General features: G+C 36.4%; 1 protein-coding gene across 2 annotated transcripts in view; it reads right to left on the bottom strand.

The window, feature by feature from the left end:
- The window catches only part of Sap-r (prosaposin), a 32,185-nt gene extending 18,698 nt beyond the window's left edge, over window positions 1-13,487 (bottom strand). The window contains exons 1-2 of one of the 2 annotated variants that reach the window (XM_073960053.1): window positions 13,166-13,487; window positions 12,759-12,858 (exon numbers count right to left, since the gene is read on the bottom strand). In XM_073960053.1, the coding sequence (XP_073816154.1) occupies window positions 12,759-12,858; window positions 13,166-13,211 (146 nt within the window). In that variant the 5' untranslated portion in view covers window positions 13,212-13,487. The remainder of the gene's footprint in view (window positions 1-12,758; window positions 12,859-13,165) is intronic. The other variant, XM_073960052.1, reaches the window with a different exon arrangement.
- Between the last annotated feature and the right edge of the window lie 2,970 nt (window positions 13,488-16,457).

Below are 16,457 nucleotides of genomic sequence, written 5' to 3' on the forward strand. Positions count from 1 at the left end.
TTCCAAGAAGCGAGATTTGATTGATTTCATTCTATGTCAGATTTAGAACAGACAAGGGAACTTTTAAAATAGCAATGTGTGCAGTCCGATTCTATTTTTAGCTCGATGGTTGGGACTTCATATAATACCAATTGTTTAGAAGTTTTAGTTTTTTGATATGCAGGAAATGTAAGATAACATCACGACGACAGTTCTAACAACTTTGGTCTGTTCCAGAAACTGCAAGAATCTACTTACTTTTACTACGATAACAATTTTTCCTTTATGTTATCGGAAAAAATAGTAAAAATTAGTAGATTTTTGCAGTACTGGAACATACCAAAATGAAAATAAACAGGTGTGTAAATAAAAACACAAACATCATCTCTATTGGATCGATGGAATGGGTACAAATGCTGATGAAAAGATCGGATCTTTCACGACTTCCTTTGCATTGGTTCAAATCCTAATGAAAAGATCGGATCTTCCACGACTTCCTTTGAACCAATGCAAAAGATGACATGAAATCACGTCATCGCAAAGAACCCCTTCCGTCAAATTTTGCTGGGTTCCCAACTCCCATGCGTTCAGAATAGGGCTGTTTATTAATTCAAACGAATTCATGAAATAACTACAATTAATTTATCAGTTTAGTTTCTCAAAAGTTTACATCCAAAATTGCAATGTAATCACCACCGCTGCAACGCAAAAGATTACTTCCTCCGTTCTCCGCAACTGATATTCTTTCATCTTACAAAAGTTTTTTTTTTTCAATTATCTTCCTATCACCAGTTCAGATTTCGACATGGACTCCAAATGCACTCCTTTAAGTATTTTTATTTCGTAAATTACTTTTATTTTATAATTTTGTTATTTTATACAGGGCGATTATGAATGTCAACTCCCCGTGAGTTTTGCCTTTCTGCCGTTTCAATTTAAAGGAGCAAGTGAGAAAACTCACGGGGAGTTGACATTCATAATTGGGCTGATAACATTTTGGTAATTTATACTCTTTTGTTTAGTGACGGAAATATGTAGGGATCTACAACCCGGCTTGCTTTAGGGATCTCTAAGAACAAAATGTAACGAACGGGGAGGAGACACATTTTATGGAAAATACCATTTATGCTTAATTAATTTATTTTTAATTGTTTCTTTCCAAAAGTAGTTTCTTCTTTATTTTCAGATTCTTGTTCCTTTTCGTTTCAGACTTTTTTTCAAATTCCAAGAAGCGAGATTTGATTGATTTCATTCTATGTCAGATTTAGAACAGACAAGGGAACTTTTAAAATAGCAATGTGTGCAGTCCGATTCTATTTTTAGCTCGATGGTTGGGACTTCATATAATACCAATTGTTTAGAAGTTTTAGTTTTTTGATATGCAGGAAATGTAAGATAACATCACGACGACAGTTCTAACAACTTTGGTCTGTTCCAGAAACTGCAAGAATCTACTTACTTTTACTACGATAACAATTTTTCCTTTATGTTATCGGAAAAAATAGTAAAAATTAGTAGATTTTTGCAGTACTGGAACATACCAAAATGAAAATAAACAGGTGTGTAAATAAAAACACAAACATCATCTCTATTGGATCGATGGAATGGGTACAAATGCTGATGAAAAGATCGGATCTTTCACGACTTCCTTTGCATTGGTTCAAATCCTAATGAAAAGATCGGATCTTCCACGACTTCCTTTGAACCAATGCAAAAGATGACATGAAATCACGTCATCGCAAAGAACCCCTTCCGTCAAATTTTGCTGGGTACGTATGCAGCTACAACAACAACTATCGTGTGAATGCAGCATCTGAGAGCGTCCCTTATTCATCGCTGCTGAGTTGCCTCAGCAGCCACGACAAACCAGAATAGGTTTGGCTCAACTACGCTCAGGATGGTGCAGCCGTCTGAATTCCTATAGGTCAACAATCGAAGACACCTTGCAAAACATCTGCCCAGCATGCGGCACAGGCCCGTACGACACAGTGTACCCATTCAACTTCCCTGACAAACCTACTCAACTAACTCCAATAGAGATAGACCCAGAGTCAGATTAAGCAGAAGAACTGTTACAGATACAACTATCATGAAATATACTCTGACCCGAAAAGCAAAGCATACCCGCGATCGACGATGTTACATACTATAATTATTGTTTAATATCAGCGAATAGGCAAAATATGGTGTTATGGAATGGAACATTGTGGCAATACTAAATCCATTCAGTGCATTCGAAGCAATCAAGTATTATTCAATGCCGATTTCAGGCATACACCTGTTGTTACAAGCCAATTTTTGTTATTGGTAGCATTTTTCGAACGTGTAGTTTAAAAAAATATTAAATGTATTTATTTTGTGCTTTAAAATTCAACCAATAACAAATGGTAACTTCTAATAATGACCTATATTGAATTATATTAATATCCGGCACTGGATTGCGAATTACTTTAACTATAGACAAGCCTTCACTGAACTCCGAGATAAGTATTTAAAATATTGGAAGATAAAAACGGGAGTTCCTTAAGTTTGAATATTTCCTCCACCATTTGTTCCCAGAGATTATTTGTAGGGGAAAAACTGCCAAAAAAAAATTAAATAATATCTCAACAATAATATCATATTGAAACCATTATTCACAGTAGCATTATTCAGAAGAACGATAAGCCAGGAATTTATATAAACCTATGTGTTTTATGACGACCGCACATAATTTTAGTTTAGTTCCAACAGAAACACAAATCATTTCGTATGAAAATGAAAGTTTATCTGCTTCTGCTACAGAATATAAGTTTCAATCCGTGCTTATTCAATGTGATAAAAATGAATCACAATAAAAAATGAACTACAAGTTAACAAATAACATATACACATAAAGAAAAACACAATAAACAAAAATGCCTCTAACGATAAAATTACTGGCCCAGTCAAATGCAAGCGGCCTGCATTTCAAATAAACAACAACAAATATGACAAATCCATCCAAGTCTGATTAATAATAACGCCACACTACTATTACACATAAATACACTATAACGAAATCCATTGGAATAACTCAGAAATTCATGGAAAAATAATGATAAAGGGGGACAACTACAAAAAAAAAAAAAAAAAAAAAAAGCAAATATTTTGAATTACTGCACTAATCAAATAATATTGTAAAAAGTTCATTGTACAATTGCACAAAAATTAGAACAAAGTCATTTTATTTACCAAAAATTTCAAAATAAAGGAAGGGGAAATGGGATGTGAAAGACCTTTAATTCAAAACCACAACAATCAAATGAAAACCAACGTAATGATTTGTTTTGTAAATATGTTTCAAATTTCAAGTTGACTTTTAAAGTTTCAAATTTCTTTAAAAGGACTTTGATTCAAAGAATTTATTACTAATTCAATTACTTTGGATTGTTTGGGAACCATCATGCCATAAACAAATGCACATTTTGTTGTTTTTCATATGTCACTTTTGTTTTTCCAAGATAAATGGGTAGATGGGAGACGTTTCTGAATGTAATTTTATCAAGCCTAGAGTCTGAATTCCATTCTTTTGTTTTTCTTTTTTCAGAATTGCTAATGGGTGCATTATATGATAATAACAGCGGCAAACTTGCAACAAAACAAAAAAACAAGAATTTTATTTAAGCAGATTATTTTTTTCTTTGTTTTAACTTTAAAGATAGCTCGTATAAATTGTCAAAAGGCAAACGGCCGATTAGACATATTTTGGGGTAAAATGCAATATTTCATAAAATTGAAAGAGGTGCATGGTGCGATATGCCATGGAAACAAAGATTGAAATGACAGAATTTTATTAAATTATTATAATTATATATATATATATATATATATATATATATATATATATATATATATATATATATATATGTTATATTTATTATTGATAGAGTATTATTATTAATAAAGTCATTTCTTGTTATCAGAAAAATACTCTGAGCCCATAATGAAATTGGGGTTCTTCTCAATTATTAATTCATATAGTGCTCCCATCTAGTTTTTTAATTTTATTCTGGACCTCTTTACAATACAACTTACTTCCAAAATGTTGAGAATTCCCAAAATTTGCAGTCCAAAAATAATGTGCTGAGGACGCGATAAGACTACAAGTTCGATTTTACAGAAATCTATGGAACTATGGCTTAAAAAATCAATACAATTCTAAGCAAAATTACATTAATCATGGATTAATGATTTTTCCATCATTCCGAAAAGGTGGTACAGGACAGTGTTGTTACTATAGATAAAATTGTACTGTTCTTTACTAAGATTTGGGGACTGTACGCCTTGATTATACACTGGATGTACACAGTATGCGACCCATTCTACTACCCTATGGGCATTTTCTTTGATGGCGTTCGCTGTGCTATAAATAATATATGTAATTCAAATTACACAAAATGCATCGGTCAGCTTCAACTACTGAAAAACATATCACGCTATATGGCGATACGATAGGTAAGAGCTGGGGTCTCAAACCACTGGCTGTATATGACTGTGGTTTGTCCTATCCTGATTTATGGTTGTCTTGTTTGGTGGCACGCACTCAGCAATAAATCAAACCTCTCTAGGCTAAGTATTGTGCAACGTGCCGCGTCAATTCTTATTACTGGAGCTATTAAAAGCACAGCCCAGGCGGCGCTGAATGCTATTTTAAATATCCAACCTCTGGACATTTTGGTACAGTATCAGGCCTCCAGGTGTGCCTTGAGGCTTAAGGAACTTGACATGTGGCGTTGCTCATTGCTTGGACATGCAAACGTTCTACGGCGGTTGTGTAGTCAGCTAGTGCTTGGGAACAGAGGGGGTGAGACCGACTACATTTTACCAACTCTTGACTTCACTATACCTGACGTTTTAATACCCGATAGGGATGAATGGGTTCAGTGCAGACCAATTCCGGATAGCCTATCTATCTTCACTGATGGGTCGAAGATGGAAGATGGCACAGGTGCTGGTGTGTACTCTGATGAACTGAACATTAGGTACTCGTTTAATTTTAATGACAACTGTAGTGTTTTCCAGGCAGAGGTCTTTGCAATATTGAAGGCCCTAGAGGCACTAGTGGGAAGGACAGACTTAGCAAACAGGGCAGTCACTATATATGTTGACAGCCAGGCAGCGCTAAAAGCAGTAGGGTCTTTCACTATAAAGTCTAGGATCGTTCGAGATTGTAGGTCTATCTTGAAAACCTGTGGTATGTCAGTAAGATTTTGTTGGGTACCTGGTCACTGTGGTGTTGAGGGAAATGAGATTGTGGATGAACTGGCGAGGCGGGGATCACAATCAACCAACATGCAAATGGAGGTTGGTGTGAAACCTCAGCTTGGCACTTCATAGACAAACTCATCAGGTTCTACGTTGAGAAAACCAAAAGAACTTGGCTAGATGATCCTGGATGTCGGGTTGCAAAGTCAATCTGGCCGGTAATCTCGGCGCGAAGAACTTTTTCCCTTCTCTCGGCCTCAAATAGCTATGGGGCGGGTTATCTTGAGTATATTAGTTAATCTACCTTCAATGCTGGCGACATTTCCTGAGTATTTAAGCCATGAAAAACTTCTCTACAAGTGGTGTCGTAAGACACGCCGTTCGGACTCGGCAATAAAAAGTAGGTCCCATATCATTGAGCCAATATGAATCGGCGTGCACTCATTGATATGAGAGAAGTCTCCCTTGTCCCATCTGGGATGTTTGTGGAACAATTATATTATTATACCTTCAAATGATCATGTTTTCCTCTCCTTCACACTCTTATTACCTTTTCTACTTCTCCCTTGTCTCTTCATTTTCTATCTATTTTCTCCTATCCAAAACTAATCTCCTCTCTTTAGCTTTTTTGTCAATCCATCACCAGTATTAATCATCACCACAACGGATCTGCAACTACTTACTTCACCTACAACCATCACCTACAACCGTCAACTACATACCAACTTTTAACACTACTCAAACCCAGGATGATCACAATGGACCGCAAAGTCTCCGAATGGAGTGGCTGCTACTTACAGCAGCTGCGCATCCTATAACCTAACCTAACCTATATGGCGATACATATTGATGTCATTAATTCCAGTAGAGATATCTGGAAACGAAGTAGCCCTCTCTGGACGATCTATATTTCTATAAGACGGATCTATGATTAGCGTCCCGTTCGCTCTCCAACTGTTTTCTTATAACCAAGCTGCTCTTAAAGCCACCTAATCCTTCAATATCAAATCTGAGCTCGTCTTGTAGTGCGGATTGACCTTGTCAAAGCTACAATATACTTTCCGATTCTTTTGGGTACCTTGATACAGTGAAATCGTGAGAAATGAAAATGCTAATGAACTAGTTAGATATAGCTCAAGGCCCTGTAATGACTGACTCAATCAACCCCCTCTCCATCATACATATGATGATATATATTATTGATTCAAGCTGCGACGTGTCGAAAATCATAAAAATTGTTTTAGGAAAGAATAATATCTCTGTCGGAAACTAGCCTCCATCGGATAATGGAATGAGGCTGTTTAATCTTGTTCTGGTGGTTCAAACTCAAGGAATGTGGATGCCTCGATGGGCTGTGACCACCAACCGCATTCAAATTCGATAAAAGGCAGCTGCGGTAGTTAAGAGATTTACTCAGAGAACGGCATTCACGCGATAATTTTTTATCAAACTCCATCTGAGTGTATTCTGGTAAGCTTTTTCATCTAGGGATTCTCTTTAGTAACAATGAAACTCTAAACCAGAGAACTTCTTCCTGGCAGGTGTTAAAACAATTAATATGCCTACATACAGAAAGAATCTTTGCCTGCTCATTTAAATTGGCCACTGATAGGTCTGAATACTCTTCTATTACGTTGTACTAGTATTTGCAAATCACTCTTGCGCTTACTACAGATGACTGCACTATAATTTCATTCGGATGACTGCACTATAATTTCATCAGGTGTAAACATCGATTAATAAATAAGTGCTAAAATTCCTAACTACTTAGACACCATCACAAATTTCATACGGAAGCGTAATCTAAAGTTGTCTCCCCCAAAGTCCACAGTATCCTTATTCACTTCCTGAACGGGTCCATTTTCTTCTATGGCAGGCGTATCCCAACTTTTCATAATTTAAAGGTCCCTGGGGTAGTTTTCGATAATCTTCTTTACTTCTCTTCTCACGCCGCCCAAATTAACCAAAACGTGAAATCCAGGAGCGAAGTCCTAAAAGCATTAGCTGGCACCTCTTGGAGCAAAGGAGACGTTGATAGGTACACATATGGCCATTGGTCTCTTTGTTTTCCACACATGGAGAAGGCGTCACAAAACAATGCTCTCCGGATCGGTATGGGTGGGTTGCGTCCAAATAAAAAATGAGGATTATCTTCATGATGAGACCAGGATGCTTGCTGTCCGTCAGACAACATAATGTGTTGCTAATGTTATAGCCGAGTCTCCCTAACCTAACCCTTTTGGATGGAAGGAGACAATTAATTCCCACCAGAATAGAGAGAAATTGATAAAAAAGTGAATGCGAAAATCTAGACTATAGTTGTTGTATCAGCATAGAAACCTATGTAGCAGCATAGGTTTGATGCTGGGTTGGCCGAAAAACTATGATTTCGGGTCAATCAGGTACGAAAGAACCCGCTGCCGTTGTGTCAAAATGCTATTCGAAAATTCAATCAAAAACTGAAACATCGTAGAAGATACAGGGAAAGTGCTAAGTTCCAATTCCAAAGATTTTATATTGCCCAGAAAGAATAGGGAATAATAGTATGGCAGCAGGTGCCAACTTGTTGTTGTAGCAGCGGCTACTTTTTTGTTTTTCCTCAAGCAGTTAAAGAGGTGTAGCATATGGTATGGCCTTATTATCAATTCTTAACCAGTAAGAATTGAGAATTCTTGCGAAAGCAATTAACACAGTATTTGTTAGAATAAATCATCGAAAGATTTACGGGACAATCCACGCTGACGGTCAATATTGTTTTCGTAGGAATCATTAACTTACACGGTGATTGCGTTGGCCTAGCCGATGGTTATGTTAAAAAAGATGCTCCCACAGTAAAGGAATAGGAACATGAGCATGTTACTTTAAAGGTCTGGACTGCGAGTAACATTCTGCCAGGTGACCAAATATATCAAAGAGCACCGTATTGAGGCGGGAGGTTTTAAATCCATTCTTATTTCGGCTATTACAAAAATTATATAATTATGTACGATTTGGGACCTCCTTCTTATCGCCGTGTCTGAACGGCATGTCGGACATAGTACAACACCACTTGTACGGGAGTTTTACATTTCTGAAATACTCAGGAAATGACAGATAATATTAATCGGAGTAGTTTGACCATATTTATATAAATATGTTTTTATTACTTCCTTTATCTCCTACTATAAATACTTACAAACCTCCCTTATATTTTTCCAAATATTACATTCTACAAACCATGATGTTAAATTCGCCTTGCTACAAACGATACGAAAACAAATACTTGTGACATTCAAACATCCACGCCAAAAGCAGAAGGCAATTTATTAACACCGTTCGAACTTAGTCATCAAAATTGAAAAAAAAAAAAACAATTAAACAAAAAGAAGCAACAAATGCAATAATTTAATTAAACACAAAAAACACATGCAAGATGCACATGATAGAATGTACATTAAAAATAAAATACACACATATAGTGTTCCCTTATGTTCCAATCAAAACATTACAAATGACCAATAATAATCTTTTTGTGTCTAAGATGCAATCTCAAAAAGGAAGTCATTAGGAATTTATATTTTTTGGAAAAAAAATCCTGTCTATGAACTTCAATGTGAATTTCAAATCATGTGTATAATTTGTTTTGTTATTGTTTTAATGCCAGCATGAATTGAATATTGGACACAGACAGAAATATTATACTGGCGGTAGGTTTTGTTATTATTGTTATAAAAACGACAACAAAAAGGTTATCGACAAAAAATGCCATTAATACGATTTGTGCTAATTTTCTTATTTATTATGTGATTTTTTTGTTACTGTTGTTGTTGGTTTTACAATCAGAGTTAAACAAAAAGCAAATAAATGAGGGCATATTGAATTTCTTCAATTACTCATAGATCGAGAAAGGACTGTGTTCTTCCTTATCGGATCGATGATTTTTATCGGCTAGAATTTCAAGGTACAGTTGGAAAACTCACACCAATTTTAAAATGGCTGGTTTAAAATTACGCAGCAGTGTAAACCGAGATCCCGAATGACAAATATTATTTCCGCATAGTAAGTATGCTTTTGTTACAGCTCAGCTAAAGGCCAAAACACCACAATTCAACGGATTGCACAAATAGATCTCGGTCACTTAAGCAATTATATTGCACATTTACTCAGAGTGTTCTACCTCAAAAATCTATTTTGCAGAAAATGTATTTTAAGTCTTCTAATGAAGACCTGAATGATGCAGCCTCGGTTTGAAGGTCTTTTAGGAATCCCTCGATATTAGCTATGCTGATGCGTCATAACAACATCACAGTCTTCTCACCAGCATCAAACATCGATCCTCCTCCTGGCTACGTCTGTGCGTGTTTCCGATATATATTTCCTCCAAACTTGATGTACATTTGGAAGAGATTTTAATATGGGCAAAATTTCGGCTAATTGTACAATCAATTCGTGAGTTATCGTTCTCATCATTTATTTTAGTTGATGCCGGCAGGGTTATGTAGATCTTTTGGTCCATTATTTCAGGAAGTAGGGAATTGTCCCTGAAAAAATTGTACCGTCGTAAGAGGGACGGCGAGTACAAGCTGGTGCAAAAAAAAATCATGACGATCCGAGAAGTGTTCCAAAACATTTTGTGTGGTCCATCCAAATCCATTCAAGATTTATCGTGCACAAAATTTTAGTGAACATTTTTTAACTTTCGTGGGGAAGGTACCCGAAGGAGTGGACCGATATGTCCCATCTTCGAACATAAACTAATGGTATGTTTCTCTAATACGATTCGAATCTACTACTACAAACTCATGTTATTGTAGACAATTTTTGTTTGATCGAGAACAAAAATTAATAAAATATTTTTCAACAAGTAACCTCCCGTTTACACATGCAAGTGACAGTTCGAAAAATACCAATACACTCACAGATATTCACTGACACACCAACTAACAACCTCACTGCCTATAAAATTTCCTTGTCAGTAATCAATGTAAGTGCTTTGAAACATGGTACAAATACTATTGTACAAATATTATTGTACCATGCTTTGAAAGTAACCCAATGATTACACATGCAAGTAACTTACAGACAGTTGTGTATACATATTATAGTCGAAACTTCAATTTTTTCGAACTGACACTTGCATGTGTAGACGTTCGGAAAAAAATTGAAGTTACTTTCAAAGCACTTACATTGATTACTGACAAGAAAATTTTGTCGGCAGTAAGGTTGTTAGTTGGTGTGGCAATGAATATGTGTGAGTGTATTTGTGTTTTTCGAACTGCCACTTGCATGTGTAAACGGGGGGTAACTTCAATTTTTTCCGAACGTTTACACATGCAAGTGTCAGTTCGAAAAAATTGAAGTTTCGACTATAATGTGTATACACAACTGTCTGCAAGTTACTTGCATGTGTAATCATCGGATAAAGTAAAGCCTGTGTATATTGAAAAAAATTTTCCCAAAAACGTATGTATTTAGGGGGGGTTTTAAAAATTTTGGATGTATGAACCGACGAAAATGTTCATTAGGATTAAAGAGCAACAGTTTTGCAGAAGAGATACTTAAAGGAATGGATCGACATTGACCATTATGGAAGTGGATCTCCAGCCATTACATATAGTGCCATAGGGGGTTTTTGCACCCTTCGGGCTGTTTGCTCAAGAAGTATGTACTTGCCCCTGAAAAAATTTTACCATCGTAATTGATGCAGCGAATGCAAGTTGCTTCAACAAAAATCAAAGTGATTCGATTGCAGGTCTTAAAGTAAACATATCCGAAATTTTGTGTGGGAGATACCGGATGGAGTGGACAAATATAGTCCATATTTGAACCTGATCCATATCTGGTAGATATATTAGGATGTGTAAAGTGTAGACCAATTCGGCCACTCCCTTCAAGAGTTACCGTACGAACAATTTTTCCGAACATTTTTTAACTTTTTTGGGGGAGGTACCTGCAGGAGTGGACCGATCTGGCTTATCTTCAAACTTAAACTATGTATGGACAAAATATTACTAAGGCCATATTTTGGACCGAATCGGCAGATCCGTTCGAGAGTTATCTTGCGCCCCACCACCTCACACGGTGTCATAGGGGTTTTTTTTGCAACTTTCATGCTATTTTCTCAGGAAGAATGGACTTGCCCCTGATGAAACTTGTACCGTCGTATGGAGGGCAGTGAATACAAGTTGCTAAAATCAAAGCGATACGAGAAATGACCCTAAACTGAACTTTTCTGAAATTTTGTGTGGGAGGTACCCGAAGGAGTGGACCTATTGAGACCATATTGGAACCTCACATTACACTGGTAGATAGTTTACGCTACACAAAGTATGGAACAAATCGGTCACTCCCATTCCGAACATTTTCGAACTTTTGTGGGGGAGGTACCGGAAGGAGTGGACCGATTTAGCTCATCTTAAACTAAGTTTGGGCAAAATATTACGAAAACCAAAATTTGAACCGAATCGGTTCATCCGTTCGAGAGTCATCGTGCGCTCCAGCCAGCAAGACAGACAGACAGACGGACGGACATGGCTAGATCGACTCCAAATTGTCTGAAACACATTTCGTCCAAACATACTTGGGGTCTAAAACCATTATTTCGATGAGGCACATTTTCATCGTTTCAAAGTGTATATACCCTCCTTAGCCTAAAGGCTGAGGGTATAAAAATGTACATTTTGCCACAAACAATATAATGGAACAGAATAACGCTAGCTGCAAAGGCCAACGCCAGTGTACATATAAGATCAGGACGGTGCAGCCACAACAACTCATATTGGGCCTGATATTCCAATTTATTCTGTAAATCTGTTCACGAAAAGTTCCCATTCACTAGTTGAAAGTTTTTTGATAAAACAAATGACTTTTGACCACCTCTTGGAGCGGAAGAAGTCCTCCTTCGATATTGGTGGTTTGAACAGCAAACCCCTCATTATGTGATAACATAAAAAACGCAGGTTCCTATTTTTTCACAAATCCCATTAAAACTAAATTCAATCTGGCATCCCCATAATAAAATGTTAATTCTAAAACAAAGACCCCATTTATTCTTATCAATTCGCTATTGATAATTGCAAAAAAAGATAGAAATCATAAAAAAGCAAAATATATTAACCGGGAATATGAGGTACTAAATACTCATCCGGAAAGCAATGTCATTGTTTTCAGTCAGTTTTGTCATATGTTTTCAGTATGTACATATTTCTTTTAGCAAAGTCTGTTGATTGTTGTGTTATTGACCAGTCTAGTTGTTGTTTTCTTTCATTGCTGGAAATATAATTGTGTAGCTTTGAAAAGCTATTTTTAACATTTTTCTTCAAGCGATACCACAACCACAGCAAAGAAAATAAGAAAGGAAAAATAAGTAGAATTTTTTGGTTGTTTAACAGCAACAATGGCCGGTCGGTCGTGTCTTTGGTTTGGGGCGTTGCAACAAATGACTACGCAATTTTTCTTGTACATAGTTAATATTAATTGGTGTTGTTGCCGCTGCTACTTTTTTACAAACACGCAAATAGTGCCTGTGGAAATGCACCACACAAGTCAGTCAAGAAGTCTAGGAAAAAACTTACGTTATATTACTGCACCAGTACGTTGGTCCCCAAGTGCATTTGTTGGCACCCACCAATTGTTGTTGTTGGTGGACAGGAGATGCATTAATTGCACTCAAACCTAGAAAAAAAACAGAAAACAAAGAAAATTTTAATGATAATGTTGATAAGTTTTGTTTGAAACGCAAAAAAGTCAGTTGTTTTTGTTGTTATTACTAATAAACACAAATTAGTTAACAAACACACACATATAAACAATAAAATTTACGGGAAAATATTCGCAGAAAATCCAACAACAAAATGCATTATCTATGACAGCGCCATTTGTTGATGACTGTGGTGTGGACTCGTATTGTTATTGAAGGGTATTAGTAACAACAACCAAAACTTAAAATTGTTCGTTTTTTACATTTCGTTTCTTCACTTACCCAACAAAGCCACAATGGCACAAAGGCCAATATTCATTTGTTTCATGATCGTCGTTGTCGTCACAAAACTTTTTTCAACAATTTGTTACCTTCTTTTTCAACACACAGAAATGAATAAAAATTTAATAAAATGTTAATTACTTATAATTTTTTTAGAGTTCGTATTGCAAACGATTGAATATTTGCTATTAAACCAAAAGCCCCGAATGCAACTGTAGAATGAATAATAACAGCAGTTGTCAGTGCTGGAGAAGTAACGAAGAATTTTTTGTGTGTTGTATTTGGTACTCGGTATTCATTGTTTGTTATCAGTTAATGGAATGTGCAGTTAGTGGTAATTTAATTAGTGCCTACATTACGTAGACACACACTGACGTATCTCACGCAAGAGGTAATTGAACCTGTTTGCATTAGAGCTTTTTTACCGAATTAACCGTTTATTTGACGTATACGCAATGGGTGACGTGTGACGTAGTAGATGAAAGATACCAAACAACGGCCCTAACATCTCCATGGTCTCACCTGGGGCCGCCTTAAGCACCCGTTAAAGGCAGTGAACTAACATGCGTCGCGCGTTCACCCATAAGAACGGTAAAAACTTGGGTTGGGTGTTGGGCTAGTAACCCATCCTTTCCAAAGGCAACATACTATGAAAAAACTATTAAAAACAAACCCCTCTATCTGCATCTGGAATGTTCAATGTATGTACGATCGTTCCGAGGACCAAACATAGAACCGGACCACCACCTTGTTGCTGCAAAGGAACATACCCGATTAAATGTAGCAAATAAAGTGCGAGCAGACACAACACGGAAGTGGACATCGGTAAGCTGCAATCACAACATATAGCAAAAATCCATACTTGGATACCAGAGGCCTCAACAATGGAACTCAGGATATGACCATGCTGCTACCGAAGAGAAAAATGCGATATATAGATATATGTATTTTACAATCAGTAATAGTACGTTAGTATATGACCGGATTTAACAAACCCAAATAAATCCTCATAAAGAAGGTTAACCCTACAAAAGCCTATAATATAAACAGCATATTACAACGCGTAGTGAACGAGAGAGGTATCAGAAGAAAATCAAACGATTATAGAGCAACATTCGACTGCCCTCTACCTTCAAACGTATTCCAAGCCATGTCTAAATTTGCTATCTTGGGAAATGTGATCCGGCCTCTTAAGATAACTCAAACCGATACCCATTTTAAAAAAATTTCCGAACTGCTCAGTACTGAAAGAGGTTTCAGACAAGGAGAATGCCTTTCGTGTGATCTCTTCAACATCCTCCTGGAAGAAAAGAAATGGCACAATATACACCAATAGCCACATGTGGTGCCGAGTTGTGAAATAAAAAGAAGAATCGTATTGTCTAACACATACTTCTTTGGCTTAAGAAAGCAGTTTAAAAACAAAGCCACATCTCGTCAAACAAAAATAACACTTTTTAAAACACTGACTCTACCCATTTTTGCAGGGTTAACCTTCTTAATGAGGATTTATTTGACGTATGCGCCAAGGAATTGACATTTCAAACCCAGTGGGTTTGTTAAATCCGGTTATATATAAATGTAGTATAATGTATAGTTCTGAAACCTTGGTACTTGCTAAAGCAGATGAGGTTGTGCTTGGTGTATTTTAGAGAAAAATTCTTCGAAAGATCTACGGGCCAATATGCTATACAACGATTGCGTTGGCTAGGCAATGACATAAGAATTAGCGGAGAAGATTCGGCTAAAATGGCATATAAATACCGGCTGCATAACGGTACACGCAGAACTGGAAGGCCAAGACTTCGATGAAGTAAACAAGTGGAAGACGAGATCGAAAAACACGGTATTTCAAATTGGAGAATTAAAGCAACAAATAGACATTAATGGACATCTTTGCTTATAGTTATGCTTTGTTTACATTTACGAAATCCACTCGATTTCAACTGTCAATTCCTTTGCGTATACGTCAAATGAAAACTCATCTGAAATCCATAGGATTTCATTTGACGTTTATGCAAAGGAATTGACAGTTGAAATCGAGTGGATTTCGTAAATGTAAGCCAAGCATTAGTTTGGACTAAGCAAATCCATTGGATTAAACATGTCATTCTCATACAATATGGGTAAGTCAAATAAATCTATATATAGTGCACTTAATCACCGTATCATGGCAGAATAAGAAGGTAATCTCATTTGAAAAAACCGTCCTAGAGCTGCCAAATACAACCATGCATTCGAAACAATATGAAAGTTGTTGTTGTTATTGTATGTCAATTACAACAATAACAAAATATTGTTTGTGTACATTCTCTTAAAATTTTGTGTATATTAAATATCTTCTTAATTTTGGCAAAAGAAAATGGTAAGTAGTGTGTTTGAAAGAATGTTTAAATGTTTTTATTGTTATCCGTGTTTTGCAGAGTTTAGCCACTGCAAGACCAATAGCAGCCTTGCATATATAGGAAAGAATGAACAAATGAAGTTTCAATGGACCGATTTATGCTAAAGTTATCAACGGTATCCACCAATTCTTACCGGATTCACCCGAAACCATAGTGTTTCGGTCAGCAACATTAACCAATTGATACCGCAACAATCATCAGCGAACAAGCCAGCAAGTTATTGGATTTTAACAAAGATGAATGAGTTTATATTTATGTATATACATATTTACAGGTCACTAAATCTCTGGTGAATCGTGAGGTACTGGTCGTGCTGTTGTTTGTATTCCCACCGGTTTGGTCAGGGTTCTTTGGTTACTAACTTTCCGTCGTTGGTACCGTAAGTTCAATCTAAATTTGAACAACCTGGGTTGCACTTTAAATCAATGATTGTGGTTGGAATAGCCAATATGTCCTTTCGAAAACAGATCAATATGCAGTTACTGCCTTTTTGAACAAAAATATTTTTGGAAATTTATATTCAAGTTTCGGTAAGTGTTTCATTATAGTTTTTAATAATTTGTAACGGGGTAATTTAAACCAACGAATTAAATATCCCTAATTTTAGGTAATTATTCTGTTTTGGAAATGAGACGTTTTGAGACGACCTTTTTGTAGCTGTACAAATCCCAACGCCCATGCGTCATAGTCGCCGCATTGCCCTCATCGTATACTACAAGGATGAAAGTTTGTCCCGTGTCTTCCGTATAATCTCCGGCATTGACTTGTTGGTCGTTTCGTCTTTTTAGTAACACCCAAAAACAGAACAGTCCATTATGGCGACAAAAGGTTGGAAACCTCAACACATTTTAGCAAGTTTTTCAATAGTCCGAATTTCATCAGTGGAG

The sequence above is a fragment of the Musca autumnalis genome, unplaced genomic scaffold (genome assembly GCF_047663935.1).
Source record: "Musca autumnalis isolate F117 unplaced genomic scaffold, ASM4766393v1 scaffold_1, whole genome shotgun sequence".
NCBI classification, from domain to species: Eukaryota; Metazoa; Arthropoda; class Insecta; order Diptera; family Muscidae; genus Musca; species Musca autumnalis.